The sequence below is a fragment of the Castor canadensis genome, chromosome 6 (genome assembly GCF_047511655.1).
Source record: "Castor canadensis chromosome 6, mCasCan1.hap1v2, whole genome shotgun sequence".
Taxonomy (NCBI): domain Eukaryota; kingdom Metazoa; phylum Chordata; class Mammalia; order Rodentia; family Castoridae; genus Castor; species Castor canadensis.
In genome coordinates, this window is record NC_133391.1 from 113,250,906 (window position 1) to 113,268,686 (window position 17,781).

Consider the following 17,781-nt stretch of genomic DNA (forward strand, 5'->3'; position numbering starts at 1 on the left):
TATCAGACAAAGCTGGGCTGAGTGAGAAGCACTTCAAGAGCCAGTGCCATAGATCCAGTGCGGCCCGCACCTGTTTTTCAAGAGGTCAGTCACACAGTGGACTGTACAGAAGACCAAATGATTTATCTGAAAGGCTATTTAAATCATTGAACACTTAGACAGATCGGATGCCAGGGTGGGTCTTTAGGTATGAAGAAGATCATTCGGGCCTAAAACATTCAGAGGAACTAGATCACTGTACCCCAGAACTACGTCCAGGGTCTGCCACCATCCTCAAGATCATAAGCTGCACCCAGGTGCTAGGCTGGAGCTTCTTCCCCTGCCTCCTGCTCCCCTCCCAAGTTACCCTAGAGGTGGCCTATTTAATGGCATCAGTTTGCTCATCTAGTTTGATGTGTACATTTACCACTGTAGCACACCTGCAAAAAAAGACTTAGGAGCAGGCCTTTTTATTCCAGATCTTTTATAAAAAGCTATAAAGGATAAAAGGTGTCTTCTATAGTTTTTGTTTCTCATCAGTCTTTGATTACACAAAACAAATGGACAGACCAAGATCTGTGCCCTTAAGTATCAGCAGCTTTTTAACTGCTGTTAGTGTTAAACCACTGACAAAACCTGGCCAGTGTCTGCTGGGCTCTAGTCAGCTAGTTCCAAGTTTGCAAGTAATCTCTCTCAATTCAGATGACCACTGAATGAAAGCATTTTGAACATCTGATTTTGGAAAACAACATTTCCAAACTTTTTAGATATTTACACAACACAAATAACAATGCTACTAGCACAAATAAAGCTTTCATTAAAACATTCATAACAAACAACACTTAGTGAGAGCCAGTCCCTGGGTCCCGCCTCATGCATTATAACATTACCAAAATGCGTAAGTTGCTACATTCCTCTTTGAAATGGAACTACCTACCACCAGTGCTATTTTAAACAAACAAAATCCAGTTAATTCAAATAAATATCCTTTATTAAAGAAAAAAGGAATATTGTTAAGCACCAAAACTGTAGTTGTTACATTGCCTGTACAATAAGAGAAAGGTGACTGCAATCCTTGGTATATAAGTACTTAACTCTGAAGTCATGAGTGTAAAAACCATGAAATACAAAGCAATACAAGAATTACAATGCAGAAAGCTGCACTAAAGAGCAAAAGGCAACAGTCAAAAACAATTATGGGAGGTTTCAGAGTATTGCTGGAAATGCTTGCTTAGTATTTTCTTTGTACTTTCAATACTTTAGAATGTTAACTGAACATATGTAAGTATTAAGAATGCATTTGCAATACATGTGCATGGTCCTTTTAATATAATGGTGGTTAAAGCCATCCTTAAAAGCCAAGCACAATGTGCTAGTGTTTTGCTTCTCTACAATATTGCACAAAGCTAGTAATGGGGAATCAGCTTGCCATAGTAATTTTCATTGACCCAGAACGACTAAAAAATGTCAGTTTCATTAGCCCTAGTGGGCTTTTATTCATGCAAAATGATCTGCAGCCTTCCATTTCTCATAAACTATATATATATATATATATATATATATATATAGTTTCACACTTGGCAATACATACAGTACAGTGAGAAATTCAGTAAGTCAGGAGGGATATGTCAGTCAAAGGAGTCAGAAGTCACTGTGTGGCTGCACTGTCTACCCCTCTTGGCTCACACAAATGAAAGGACAATGCCACTTTGTGATTATGGAAACTTCTTAAAAACAAAGTTAACATTGGGAAAAAGGTGGAAAAATTTGTTATACCCTTTGATACTTAACCATAGGACATGCAAGTAAAAAATTTTAAAAACTGAGCTCTACAACCAATACCCATATATTTTTGTCATCTAAACATCACTTTTCAAGGCCTTCCTACCTACCCTCAACTCCCCAAACTGAGCCACTCTTTGTTGTACCTGAATTTACAAAAACAAACAAAACTTCCCCATATCCTCAAAACAAATGACTGCTTTGAGATTCAGTGTGAAACAACATCCATAAACTCTTCAACATGTCGGCCTCAGAGGTATTTACTGTACATGCACCTTACAGTAGCATAATAAATGTGCTTGTAAAACGAAGGAGGGAATCATTTTTAAATCTAGAATTCAATCAATGAAATCATACAGTGCCAAGTTGTATATCTACTGTGGGCAAAACAGAAAATTCTAGAATAAGCATTCTTTGAAATAACACAATGGGCAAACATTTAGTGTACACATGAACACAAAAATGGATCTGGACTCTCTCCCATCTTTAAAAACTGTTTACATACATGATACTTTAGGCAACAATATAAAATCATTTTGTAGGAAAAACTTTTAAATTACACTATATTTATAAGGTAAAAAATAACATTGCTTCATTTTACAAAGCAATTAAGCAGAGACTCCTCTTAATGTGTTTTAACTGAAGAGGAGTTTGCAGCAAAGTTCAGAAGTGACTACTGAGTTGTCAGTAGCACTAAGTGAAATGCAAGGTGCTCCTGCCTTCTTACCCTCTTCTATCCGAAAAAAAAATCTGATTGTTCCTTTTCTAACACTATGCAGTTTTTTTTCTACAATAAGCTATAAGTTGGAAATAAAGTCTGTTTAAAATGCATTTAACTTCATATTATTCCTTACATTTAGTGCAAGAATTTGGTAAAATTAAAGGTTTCTGCTTTCAGTATTAAGTGGTTGCAGTTTAACAAGGTGTCTACAATGATTTTGAAATCATTTTACAGTGTTTGATGTTTTTGGTTTTTTGGGGTTTTTTGTTTGTTTTTTTTAAGAAATAATCTGGTAAAATACTAAGAAATCTCAATTCCCTGATAGGGCCTTTCAGGACCCAATAGTACTTTACAGACTGCTATCTGGTGTTAAAAGCGTAACACTTAAATAAAAAGCTGGGGAAAGAAAAACAAAACAAAAACTTGTATTTGTAGAAAGAAAAGGTTTTCTAAGGCTAAAAGCATTGATTTAAATTAATACAAACATACTGGGTGAATATAATTTAAAAATAGGCTTAGAGAATGTGTAACATTTAATTGCATTAACTGCATACTAATCCCCTTCCATCCCAGAAAGGAAGCTGTTCACTAGTTTGTGTTCCACTGATTTAAGAGTTTTGCTTCCAGTATCTACAATGACCAAAGCGTGCTTCGTAACTTAACACATTTTATGACATAACATGGCCATGCCATGTGTTACCAAATAGTGCCAAACAGTTCAACTTTGTAAAAAAAAGAATGTTCCCCCTCCATTATCAAGTCAGCAAAAGTGCACATGGAATGAGAAAAGCTCCACATTCCCTCTACAGAAATCCCACACCTTAATGACCTCCAGCTGGATCTGTGAGTCTCCTTAAAAATGCATCTTACAGACCTGTTTCAGCTCCACAATAAAGTAAGGAATGATTGTTTTTATGCTGCTCACAAACTGAGTAAGCCTACAAAATATGCTTCAGAGACAACTTCTTAAGAATCCTCATTAGCCAGGTGTTTCTTCATACTACTACAACCAACCAGGATTTTAAATCATTAGGAATACCTTTTCTATGCTACATTGGTAGCGTGTATACACGTCATTTTGATTGCATTAGTAGAGGAAATATGTGAAATTACATCCAAATGAGCAGTCACATTAACCTCACAACACCCCCAACTCATCATCTACTTGTTTTCCCTATTTTAAATATAGTGCAATTGAGACTAGATTGGTAAATTAACTTATGAATTAACTGTATAAGCATGCAGCTGTTTGTGGAAATAAAAAGGACACATTAACAAAAGTATTAACTGTCAAATATTCTGAACTATACAAAAAGTAAAGGCAAGTTTCCAATTGGAAACTTTTGATCTGCAAGTATTATGATAACCAAATATATATAAATTTAATATGAAAGCCAAAGTCCCTCATTTTATTAGGGATAAGAAAAAAAAGTAAATTTAACTATGCTTACATAATTTCTGTGGTGTTTTAAAACTGGTTTTTAATTAATGAGTTCAACTGGTAGTCATATCTGGATGGGCAAATGGACATCAGTTCTTTGAAATCCGAATTTTTCTCCCAGTGCTGGAGATCAAACACAGGGCCTGACACATGCTAAATGAGCACTGTATGACTCAACTGGGGGTGTAGTACACCCCCAGCCCAAGAACCTGAATCTTGAAGCAGAGAAATGGACATATTTGCAGAAGTTTACCAAAAAATGAACACAGCTGGCTGCCAATAACGCTCCAACCTATTGTCAAGTGTGAGGAGCCTGGAGCGCTCCTCTAGTGGGAACTCTGCAAGCTGAGGATGCATGCTTGCATGTTGGTGGAGTTCGGTACACCCTCCAGTACATGCCAGAGACTTATACACGTGGCTCAGGAAGATGTACCACAGGATCAGGGTGTGAGCCGCATGGCAGCTCCACAGGGTCCTTCTGAAAAGTGAGCCTGTTTTCTAAAGGAATCCAGCTGTCACACTAAATGGTTAGAAATTTTCTCTCCACACATAAAAGTGCCAGTGGCCTTTGTTGTTGCTAATTTAACACTATATCCCTCTGTATTTTTCTAAAGTTGAAAAAAACCAAAACTTAGATTATGAATAAGCATCTAAAAAACTAGATCCATGAAATATATGTAGCTCCATAAAAACTGAATGTATGAAATTGATACTTTTAAGGTCTGTAAATGTAAGATTTTTCAAATACATTAGCAATGTAACCAATGGCGCTTTAGGTTTTGGGTTTTTTTTTTTTTTTTTTTTTTAATAAGTTGAATGCTTTATTGAAGTTAGAAAGGACATGTGTGCTGACACCCACCTTGGGATATTTATACATTAGGTCTGTATTTTGAATGTTCTAAGATGTGGGAATTATGCTATGTGCCCTGACGCTACACAGAAGCTCCTAGTGATAAATTTATCTCTAACATTAACATGCAAAGATTTTGTTTCTGACCTGTGACCAGAAAATTTTCTCTATTATTATTTTAAAGAAAATACCCTTTAAAAATGACAGAAGTGTGAGCAGTTTTTAACCAATTCATACACACTGAGGAACTGTTCATTCAGTACTGCTTTTCTGGGAGTAGGCCAGAGAACTGCCTTATTAAGAAAAAAATTCCTTTTGGTATTTCAGTCCTTAACTCTGTCCACATAAAAGTCACGATCTGTCTTAGGCAGCAGAGTCCTGTAAACTGGGTCCAACATATCTACCTTCACAGGCAAGACCACAACCATCCTGCTTGACCATCCTGACGGGTCTATTCACATAACATACCCTTCAAGATTCCATTACAGCAAAATCAGCACCTAGAGCTACATGTGTTTAAAAACTTAGTGACAATTACAAAGACTGTCTACTAAAGTTCCATTCAAAACATCTGAAGATGGTGAAATGCCAGCCAAATAGGCTTTTCTGCTTGTCTACTTTCTGCACCTTTGCAGAGCGCATTTTTCATTGTGGAGCATAACAGTAAAAACTTAAAATGGTGCACAATAAAGCGCTATGATTTGTATCCCTATTATATAGAATCCTGAGTTTTGATTCTCAATAGGAAAGTCATCAGTTATAGTAATCAAGCAACAGTTCAAACAAAAAGACTAAAAATAATTTGAAATATGAAATTACAAAGTATTGCTTTTCATAAACAGATGCACATAAAATTCAAACTATTATAAATTCAGAATTATGAAAAGCTATTTAAAAGCATGGAAATTTCAACTTCAAACCCTTACAAAGTATAAGACTGTGGCCTTCTAAAAATATGCCTTGTTAAACACATCACGTTGTGGTATACACATTAATAGGTATATCTCTGTGGCTTTTCACATGTTAAACATCTTTATGAAAATTCCACTGGAGATGACTGGAAATTTTTAGTGCATTCCCACCTTCTAATTCTTGACCTAAAGCTACAGTGATAACTTCTTTTTCAGAGTGTTGCACTATAAGCCGATATGGAAGAAACTGTTTTTCAGCAGATGTCTTTTCGTACACTGAAAGATGAATCCCAAAGCAGTCCCAAAACAGTTCACAGTAGATCTCTGTCAACCCAGTGTTCTTCCAATTCATAGTGACCCCTAGCTTAACTGGCCATGACAAGGATGTAAGTGGGTAGATGGGAAGAGAAAGTGCACGAAGAACAGCCATCTCCAAGGCCTTTTCTTCATTGCAGTCGTGTGCATTGCACATCTAAAACCCATGCCAGTTTGCTATCAATGGAATGACTGGAAAAGGAATAACCCGCCAACCGTGCTTTCTTTTTTCTCAACACACTCAGCCGATGTACTTTGGTGCTAATGAAATCCAACTGTGAAACCAAGAGCTTAAACTTGTTTTCCAAAAGAAATGGAACCAATCTTCATCTGTAGGTATTTTTCTTCTGTTAAGTCACCTGTTTGCAAACAAAATAATACACTGCATTAAAAGAAGTCTTTTAAACGTAGTACATATGTGCTCTCATACCCTTGGTACTATCCAGTAGGAACACTTGAGGGTTTTTTTTTTTTTTGAATAGTCTCTTATGTAGCATGCTGTACAGGAAAACTTTTTTTAAAGGACATGTCTCTATTCTTAAAGTAATAAAAATGAAAACAAAATAATTTTAATACGTTGATTGTGATTACTGTTAAGATTCATTTTCATTCCTTTTTCAGTATCATTTTATGCCAGAACTACATATTACAGCATAAATTCAGTCTCGAATATTTGTCTCAAAATGAAAGATCTTTAAAACTCAATAGAGAGAGACTGTTTCTGTGACACTGACATTTAGGGTATGAGATAAAAACTGGTCTTTAAGTGGGTATGTTTTTATCATGCTTTTTATTCAAAAATATTATGTTTCAGATATATGAACTTACCTACAGCACAGGGGTATATATATATATATAAAATGAACTAATTATCAGACAAAAATAGACATTCTCATGAATAAAGTACCAACTTATTTTGTTACAGTTCTGCGTTTTTTTCAGAGTTGGGGACTGAGTCCGGGTACAGCTAGGCAAGCACTCTACTACTGAACTACATCCCTCACCTCTAGAGTTCTACATTTCCTAACATTACAGCTACATATGGATACTAAGCAACTGAAATGTGGCTGGTGTAACTGAGAAATTAAAATTTTTAGTTTGATTTAAATAAAAAACTCAAAACAGTATAAAATACATTTCTATTAAATATATTCTTGTTTTAGGACATTTTACTTTAACCAATGAAAACTTAGCATCCAAACTGAGATGTGCTACTATCAAAGTGTAAAATAAGGACTGCACTTAGAATCAAAACCTGGACTTACTACCCCGCAAAAAGAAGGAGTGCGGAGAGGTGTAGGTCAGTGGCACAGCACTTATCTAGCTTGTGCAAGGCCATGGGTTGGATCCCTAGCACTGTGAGGTTAGGAAAAAAGGGAGATAAAAAAAAAAAAAAAAAGGAAGAAAACAAAAACTGTGGATTTTACTTCATGATTTTTTTTATGTTGATTACATGCTGAAAAATACTATTTGGGCTACTAATTAATGTATTAGTCTTTAAATGATATAGTGGCTCCCATTGTATTTCTATTGTACAGCATAGCTGTAGTTATTTAGTAAGTTTAAAAAAGATCCCATAGGAAACAAACTAGAAACTTAAAGTCCATATAATTTCCTATTTAGAAATCTCCTTGAAGGAAGCCAGGCACAGTGGCTAAAGCCTATAATCCAGCTAATTAGAAGGCTGAGATTGGGAGGATGGTGGAGACTAGCATGGGCAAAAAGTTCACTAGACCCCATTTCAACCAATGGCTGGTGTTGGGGCGTGCCTGTCATCCCAGGTATTTGGGGAAGCACAAACAGCAGGACTGTGGCGTAGGACAGCCCAGACATAAAGTGAGGCCCTATCTTAAAAAATAACTAATGCAAAAAGGTCTGGTGTAGTGACTCAAGTGTTAGAGGACCCACCTACCAAGCGCAAGTTCCCGAATTTGACCTCCCTTTCCCTCCCCCGCCCAAAAAAATAAAGCCAAATTTGTCTTTCGGGTGAATTTGACATTAAGTGTACGTATGGATGACAAAAGAAAAATTGTTTAAAAGCATTTGGGAGTCCAAAAAACATTAGATCATACAAAGTGACTGAAATCAGGGCCTCTATATATGTTAACAGCAGTAAAACAGACCATGGTACCACTGAATATTGAATGAAGCACAGTAAAGGGAATGCGACACCACATATTAAGAATGTGATTTTTCACTTTTTTATAAGCTTGGTGCAGATGATACTGGTAAGGGGCTTGGTAGAGAGGTACTAGAGGAATATTTTCCTGATGAATCCATGCCCAGTGGCATAGGCGAAATTGCTTTTTGTAGTATTTTATTTGATATAACCAAGTAATATCAGTCATATATTTTATCATTTTTTATTTTGGTGATAATAGGGTTTTAAACTCAAGGCCTCACACGTGCCAGGCAAGTGCTCTACCACTGGCCCATTTTGCATCTTCTCCATTACTTTTCAGATGCTTTTTGTCTGGGCTGGCTTTGAACCACAATCCTATCTCCACCTCCCAAGTAGCTGAGATTCACAATCCTCTTGCCTCAGTCTCCTGAGTGCTGGGATGTACCACCATAACCAGCTAAGTCTTTCTTCTTTTGATGAATGTTGTGAAACCCAGAGAAACAGTCAATCAAGAGAGCATAATAACAAATGGAACATGGTTGCATACTCTGTACATTTTGCACTAATAACCGTATTTCAGCTGTAATCATCACCAGTCCTATATCCTATTTAATTTGTACCATGTGTTATTGATTTGAAATATTTAGTAGTTTGTGCCATAGTTTGTTTAAAAGTAGTGAACTGCAACTCTCTTACTACTTAGCAGAAAGCCATATGTGTAACCAAATATTATCTTAGTACATACAAGGGACAAGATATATGTATAATTTTTATATACTTATTAATGATAGCTGCAAATTCATCTAGGCAATGCAGTAACTGTGATGTACCTAAGTAGTTTTTTGTTGTTGTTGTTGTTGTTTTGTTTGTTTTTTTAAGGTTTAGAAAGCTAACTAACCAGACAATGTGATCATTTTTCTAATACTCATCTTAGAAAACTCCTCTGTGGGTAGCTAAGAAGACATCAAATAATAAACATAACAGCTTCAGTTACAAAAAGCCTTTCCTGCTTAAGACAAGAATAAAACTGCCCCTTTACTTAGGATACAGCTCTACTGGAAACATTTTTAATGAGCAAGATATAAAAAACATGAGATTTACATAGCAATAGTCCTTTAAAAGTGCTTTTTCTGTTATCTTCATTTCAAGAAACTATAGAGTTAAGTAAAACCTGAAATTTACAAATTTATCATCCATGGTATAATTGAGCTGTACAATAAACAATAGGCCTCAGACTCAATAAGAAATACTGGACTCCATTATCCAATATAAAAGCTGTATTACTGAATACTACTAAAGACAACAGGCCATTTACTTGTTAGTTTTCCCAGTCTGTGCAAGGCAGAGCCTCCTCTTCGTCCTCTGACTCAGGGGATGCTTCTTTGATTCTTCTTAGAGCTTCATGGATGCTCCGTGTTAGAGGGTCTGTATCAGGCAGAAGTGTGAAGGATTCTCTCAAAACTTCCTTCTGCACCTTCTTCAATTTTACTCCTTTCCTTATTTGTGCCAAGATGTTATTGCTATCATCCTCATCAGGAAAAGGAGGCAGAGTTCGCTGTTCAACCTTTTTCAGATGAAAACTACCACGTTTCAAGGACGCTAGCACCTCATCCATGGGCGAGCTCACTTTAGAAAATGAAACAGAACAATTAGTTAAGATTAAACCTGAAAGTCAAACAATGTGAATGTCCTCTGGAGTGTTGGACTATGGAATTCCAAGACACTGAACACCAGCTATAAAGTGGAACAGAAGGTGTGAGCAGGTTACCAGTGCAAAAGAGATCCTCATTTATCCATTTTTTTTTTTTTTAAAATCCCCTTTGGCATACTGGGGTTTTAACTCGGGGCCTTATGCTTACTAGGCCAGCTCCTCACTTATCCTTGTTTCAAAATCTCCCAAGATTCAAATTCCATAGCAGGTGTTCTTGCTGTTCCTATCATTTCCCATGTGAGACAAGTGAGCAGACTGGGAGCCTGAGGGGTGGTCTTAGAAATATGATGGTGAGACTCTCAAATGACTCCCTTACCACACCTGTCCAATCCAAATTCAGTGATCAGATTACACATTTCATTAAAAAAAAATTGAATGTTGGTTCAGTATGGTGATTGTGCTTTTTAATGTAGTTGTGTGACATGTAAAATTCTACTCAGATTATGGTAGGCAATATTTTACAGAAATAAAATAGAAAACATATATGCAAATTGCTTTATGTACATTGTTTATCCCATGCAAACTGAAAGTTCCTCAAAGGGCAAGGCCATTCAGTTCCTGTTATTTTTAGGGATACTTTAATGAGATATATTTGACATAAATAAACTGCACATATTACTCCCTATCCTTCTTTTCCTTTTTATACAAACACACGTTTAGGTCTTCAATACCAAAGTGTGACCAAATGTCATGTGATCTTACCCTCTTTCTTACGTGAATACTTTACTTCTTAACTTTGTATTTTTGTGGGATAGAAACCAAGGTCTTGCACATGCTAGCTAGGTGTACCGCCCTTGATCTACACCCCAGCTACTGAGTATGTCTCTCCCAGGTTTAAAATAAGAGTTTTTCCTAACACAAACCAGAGCCATCCAACAAAATTTAGGTTATGTATCACTTCAGAAGATGTATTTTTAAAACATACCTAACAGCTCAAGAAGATACACATTTCTGTGTATCTGTACACCTTTGTTGCTCTGGGTTGGGAAGAATTTGTCTCTGCTGAGAACTTAAAAACTGATTTACTAAGAAATAAGTCTCAAAAATAATGTTTTAGAATGAAATACAAAGTTCTTTCCATGCCTTACTTAACCCAGATGGTCTTGGAAGCGTCTTGTTCACTCACCTCTTCTCCTCTGCAAACTTTCAGCAGTCTTTCTGAGCTTCTTCCGGGCACTAACCAGCTGGCTGCTATCGAAGAGGTGTGCTGAGGGGGCGCTGGCTGACTTTGGGATCCGCTTTTCATTTCCCTCTTTTCTAGGCAGACCTTTCTCCAGTGTCTCTGCGGTGGTGGCAGCATATTCATCCTTTGCAACAGGCAGAGGTGGTGGGGGTGGGGGAGGAGGTGGAGGTGGAGGGGGCGGAGGGGGTGTTGGAGGAAGAGGTGGTGGGGGTGAATCTATGGTAACAGAACATGGTTCAAGGTCATTACTAGTCAAAAGTGGAAGAGATGCAGTGGGAGGCAGTTCAGAGGTAACACCACTGAGAGGTAATGAAGTGGCTTCAAGTTGTGCTAATGAAGTATCTTCAAGTTGTGCAAGGCTCTGGGGTTCTGCTGTCTGAGGTGACCCAAGCTGGCCTCTTCCTTCTCTCACCTCTTCTGTTTTCTCCTCTCCCTGCAACACTCTTGGTAGAGAGTCACACTGATCTTCACGGGGCACAGGACTTGCTGCACTTTTTCTTCTTGCATGGGCCAGTCGTAATCTGGTTGATTTAAGTATGACTTGTCCAGGGTACCTCTAAAATATCAAAAGTTATTATAATTGAACACTTATATTAAAAACAATTTATGAACAAATGGCTATTTCCTTCTTCAACTGACAAAGATTTTTTTTTAACTGCTTTGTAATTTTTCAGGGGGAAAAAAACTTAGAACATCAATGCTACTTTTCAAACAGTTATCACCAACTCCTTTATTATCTGCTTATCAAATATGGTAAGGCCTTGCTCCCTCTTTTCTACCTCAGAAACCATATTTAAAACTGCCATGTGATTTTTAAAAATCTTTAATGAATTACTAATTTCAATGTAAAAAAAATAAATAGTATGCAAAATACAAAACAAACAATGTCAAACATAAATGGCATGCAGAAAGCTAAGAAACTCATTAGTTTACTATATGTTTTCAAATGCTTAAAGATAAGAATTGAAACAACTTTTATAACAGGTTACATGACATTTCTTTAAAACTGTTAACACTATATGCCTATTATGATAAAATGAAGGAAAGGAAATTTTTTTAGAGTACCGACATACAGTAACATTTTATAACTCTCACTGAAGGAATACTTAGCATTAATGCCATTTGGTAGACAACATTTACTTAATGCAAGGCCTATGCTTTTACTAGGGGTGCCCTCGCTAACCCCTTTTCACTGTAATCCTAAGAGGACTTAATCAAAAGTTCATTTCACCTGTAAGGTGATCCCTCAGCACACAGCAACTAAAGCCATGGGGCTTCAGCATGGTTCTGAAGAGGTTTTCAGTGTCCTGAGTTACAGGTTTAGCCTGGCAAGGGAACTGCTCAAGCATTTCTCATATGTATTGATCCACCCTCTTGTCCTGACAATGGTCACTCCATGGATTAACAACACAGGTTGATATAAATTTTATATTATAAATATAAATAATATCCATTACAAATATTTTTATAAAACTCAAAGGGAATTCAGGCTTCCCAGACCCCCTTTAACAACCCTCATATACTCCTGAAGCTGTGTATCAGGGTCACAAGAATAATAATTCTAGAAGCAACCAAAGGAAAGAGAGCCATGCAATCAAAACTGTTAAAAAAAGTGCCATGGTTATAATACATTCTAAATAGAAATCTGTATCTGTTTGAAAGCAATGAAAAACAATAAATGGACCATACATTCATTACCTGCTTAAATGTTCGAAGTCTATCCAGTGTTTTCTGTCTTTCTTGGCTAACCCAGGCACTTTTTCTTTCCTCTTCATCATGTAATTTTTCTCTCTTCTGGTAAAAAATTAATAATGATTCCATTATGTTGCACCCTATTTGTTTTTGACAGAATGGGGGTGGTGGGTGGTGAAAATTCACCCAGTAGGTAAATGGGTAAGAGAGTGCTTCATTGAACAAATCTTTTACAACATGAAATACTATGTTTTTAATCCAAATCATTGTTTTAAAATTCCCACTAATATCATAAAATTTTAAAAATTAAATCTTCTGTAAATTAAAAATGGTTTATCTTGGGAATTTTGGCTAAAACACTTTTAGTAAAAAATACTTTGGAAGGCAGAGGGCAGATTGCAAAGGTTGTTTTTTCTAATTCAATATGGTTGACTTTAAAAATAAAATCAGGTGAAGGAAACTACCAGCTGGAACCACAGCTGTCTGCACACATGTGTGACATGATCTTCTCTTCCTTAATATGTGGATGGTTAAGACCACAGTATTCAACAGCACTGTGTGTCTATGTGACACATGGACATACACATGACCTCCTGTAAACACAGGAGGTCAGCAAACTACAAGCCACAGGTTAGCTGCCTGTTTTTATAAATGAAGATTTACTGGAGAACAAAAATAAAATCAGCAACCACTTGTTCAGTAATTTAGGTATTGCATATTGTTCCAGCCAATATAACCATAAGTTAGAAAAAATATGCTTCAAGCAGTATCCATAAATCCTATGGCTTAATATCATACCTTGTAGTTGGCAGTTATCTACACAGAAGTTTATAATTTTCCCCATATTGTTGAATCATCTAGAAGCTGTATAATAAAATCTTATTTGGCAGAATATGTTTTAGTTAAAAAATGAAAAGCCTTCCTAGATAGGCAGATAGGTTACAAATTTTCTTTGTTTTTAAAAACTGGAGCCATCTCCCACAAAACCAGATAATTTCACATAAATATTAATGTCACCAGGCATGCTGGTGCATACTTATAATTCCAGCAATTGGGAAACAGAGGCCAAGATGGTCCTGAGTTTGAGGCCAGCCTGAGCTACATAGTGAGACTCAGTCTTAAACAAAAGAAATTAACCTGTCTTCTAGTCTTCTATGACCATTCTTTTCAAATTCAGCCCTCCACTATTCTCTTATTGGATTGCTTCACTTTTCTCTCCCATCAGCTTTTCCCTAGAAAACATAATGTCTAATGACACTTACTGTTATTTGCCTTAAGTGACTATATCAAAATCTAAGAAGATAAAGAGATTTCCTATTTTTGTTTTCTTAAAAATGTAATGGGGAAGGAAATGGGCAGCCTATGGATGAGAGGAAACTGAAAATAAAGATATGTAATAGGCTAATTATTTCAAGTGTAACATAGTAATACTTACTTACATATAAGAATTTTTTTAAAAAATTCAGAGTTTGAAATAAATTAGCATGTACCCAAAGTAAGACAGGTAGAAGATGAACAAAAAACCAAAAACCTCTATTAGCAAAACTGGAAAATGTTTCCAGGGCAATGATGATCATTCTTCAGGTTATCTAGTGACTACTATTAGAATAGTAAGTTGGATGCCCACAAGGAACCTTCTAATTAAAAACACCAAATGCCATCATGACTCTTTCTCCTTCTTTGAAACTAACTAAAAACAAAGAAAATCTGAGAAGAAAATGCTATCTGCAAATAAAACAAGGAGATGGTATTAACTTCAAGTTACACATTATAGTGCAAACCTGCCAAATACTATAAAACTTCTAGTATTGATAGTCACCTTCAGAATGCTCTAAAAAGTAACATCACAATTCTAAAGTACTCATTAACTTTCCTCAGTGATAGGACTGAGGAAACATGGGCGGGTCACAGAAGAAGATGAGAATGATCCTCTACATATCTGATTCCTTACCACAAAATACAGTACGGTGGGTGTGGACAAAGGAGAAGGAACAAACAAGACAGTAAAACATTAGCTTTACTTTCAAAAACCCCTCACTGCTTAAGGAAAACTGCAGAGTAAGGCAGGGTAAAGGAAGGAGAGTTTTAATACTCTCCAAATATTGACAGAGACAGTCTATGACATAAGGACTTTCCATAAATCACATGGGAAACCACATGGGCCTCATGAGTGGCAATGGGTTGGGGGAAGGAGTAACAGTTAACCCTCTGAGTAGGAGAAAGGACACTCCCAGATTCATTCTGACCCACTCATGGTGAGAAACAATGACAAGAGAAATGGCAAGGTTTGCAGTAGCAGATCTCCACATTCATACTTGGCGGGAGAAGGTTACGACTATCACATAAGAGCTACAGTGGAAACAGGCCTGAAAAGAGACCCTGAAAGACAGGCTTAAAGTCATCACACAAATAAAACAGAAAAAACAAAAACAACTAGATGAACTTAACTACAAAACAACATCACACTAAGAATTCAATATAAGTTGGGCTCCAGTGACTCATGCCTGCAATGCTAGCTATAGCTACTCTACAGACAGAGATCAGAAGGATCAATCGCAGTTCGAAGACAACCCTGGGCAAATTGTCACAAGACCTTATCTAAAAACCCACTACAAAAAAAGGGTTGGTGGAGCAGCTCAAGGTGTAGGCACTGAGTTTAAGCCCAAGAACTTAAAAAAAAAAAAAAAAAAATGGTGTGGTCGTCATTGGTAATCTATATAGAACCTAAGAGACTCCAGAAAGAGCCAGGAAAACATGATGTACGACCATCACCTAGTAAAGCACTGGACTTCAGAATAAAGAAAAATTCTCTGGCTATCAGAAAAATCAGGTGCCCTGCAGGGTGAGGACCTAAGAACTCTTCATTACCCCTCTTTAATACTTCAAATTACAGTATGGCAGTGTCTCCAAAATATTTTTGGAAAAGAAATGGCCTACATGATGCATTCAGGTTGTCCTTTATGTCAAAGGACACAAATAGCCATTCCCAAAGCATGCAAGAATTCAGAAATATAGCCACCATAAAACTTTCCTGAAATAATACCTTAATGAAATCTAACCAATTCCAAGATGAAAACTAAAACTCACAAATAGAGAAGCTGCTAAGAAGATTACCAATAAGCACTCAACTCAAAACTGAATCTAAACTACTGAGAAACAGGAGTATATGACAAAAATTGTCTAATATTATCTTTACATTAAAACATTTACATGACAATTCACAGCATATTGAGTGCTGCAGGAAACTGGAGTTGGAAGAATGTATGAGGGCAACAATTTCTTCATCTTTCATATCATGAATCCAAAATCAAAATGGGTTTGAAAACTCTGATCACAGTATTTAGTGTTTTTCCAAATCTTCCTGTCAAAAAACCTATGTAAATTCTAATAGTTCTTTCAGATTCACACTTAAAATCCTCCTTTAGAAATAACATCAGTTTTAGAATTGATTTTTTTTCTGTGCAATTTTTGACAGTTTTTAATCTTTTATAATGCTCATGAATCTCTTTTTATATATGCAATAAAGGTTTTTTTAGCTGTAGGAATGGTTAAGAAACTTTGTAAGCCACTAATTAAAACTGCTCCTAAGGGCTGGTGAAGTGGCTCAAGTGGCAGAGCACCTGCCTAGCAAGCATGAGGCCGAGTTCAAACCATGATGACACCAAAAAAAAAAAAAAAAAAAAAAAAACACACACACACAAACCTGCTCATAATACCAGGATCCAAAAAGTAGTAGTGAGGAAATGTTTAGGACCTATTTTAACATTTACTATAAATGATCAGAATTTATACATAGACATCAACATATTCAAGAAAAAAACTTGTTTTTAAAAAAAATAGGACTAATTAAGATGACAGAGTAGAAAAAGTCATGTAGCATGTGAAAATATCACCTAAGTTAGCAAAATAGCAGGAGCTTGCTAAGATCAATTCAATTCTTCCATCCAACATTTAGTCATCACCAGTCCAACCAGGCACTGTGATAAGCACCAGAGGAAAGGCAGAGATTTGTGACTGAGGTAGGGAAGAGTGGGTATGTTCAATAGACATGGGTTTAGTGCTGTCAAACAGCAAGGACGAGTTCATGTTTTCTAACTTGGTCAACTATGGGTGGGTAGTGATTGAGAGTGCAACAGAAAAGGGCTGGGTGTTGTGGAGTGGGGAGGACAAATAATCTAATGAGGTATTAAGACAACCTGGACTTGTGACAAAGAACAGTTTCAGTACTAGTAAAAGCTATGTTCAGAACATCAAGCTTAATCCATATATGAAAACATTCCTCGAGAAATTGTGCAGGCAGGCACTCCAGGAAGTTAAGCTAAGAACAGTGTCAGGATTTAAGTGAAATTCTTGGCAGAAGGATGCAGTAGTGCTTTGTTAGCTGTGTGACTGAAGGGCAGGTGACTGGTATGTAGATGCTGATTAGGTAATGTCTTGAGAAGTACTTCCTAATGGGCTGCACTGTCACACTGTCACAGAAATCAGTTTTACTTTCTGGCTCTTAGAGTTTCCATTAATCATTTCGAATTTTTCAGTACTATATTTGTATGATACATTCTCTTTATCCTTGTCTTCTTTCAGAAACCAGAAAAATCTTTTGCCTTTGGGGAATTATCTGAGCGGGTCATAAGAATTCTCAAAGATCAATTATTAACAGATACAAAGCCAGGCAGTCTCAGGTGCCAGAAGACTAGCTACACAATCTTACAGGTTTCCAGATGGGAAAACAAAGAGAAGATATGGACTGAGCTCTGCATTAAAAGCAGACATTAAGGCTCCGTGTGGACCCTCCCTTTGGAAAGGGAAGGCCAGAACTGCTCAAGGACAGTGATGCAAGAGCATGCTCCACCCCGTCCTGCCCCACACCCACTTCTGTTCCAGAGTTGGAGCACAAAACCCTCCCACCCAGCTGAGTCAGCACAAACAAGTTACAAACTCTAACGTGTGTCTGGGAAACACCTGGGATTGGGAGTAAGCTTGCATCTTCCCAAGTCTAGACACACATCGTGGGTTCCCAAGGGAACGACAAGTTTTCCTAAGGCTTATACTGTAGCAATGATGCCAGGGATGAATA

General features: G+C 36.8%; 1 protein-coding gene across 1 annotated transcript in view; it reads right to left on the reverse strand.

Moving 5' to 3' along the window:
- Positions 1–952: 952 nt before the first annotated feature.
- Jmy (junction mediating and regulatory protein, p53 cofactor) overlaps positions 953–17,781 on the reverse strand; it is a 76,748-nt gene continuing 59,919 nt past the window's right edge. Inside the window, exons 8-11 of the mRNA XM_020152034.2 lie at positions 12,714–12,809; positions 10,959–11,571; positions 9,437–9,747; positions 953–6,358 (exon numbers count right to left, since the gene is read on the reverse strand). Of these exons, the coding sequence (XP_020007623.1) occupies positions 9,440–9,747; positions 10,959–11,571; positions 12,714–12,809 (1,017 nt within the window). The 3' untranslated portion in view covers positions 953–6,358; positions 9,437–9,439. The remainder of the gene's footprint in view (positions 6,359–9,436; positions 9,748–10,958; positions 11,572–12,713; positions 12,810–17,781) is intronic.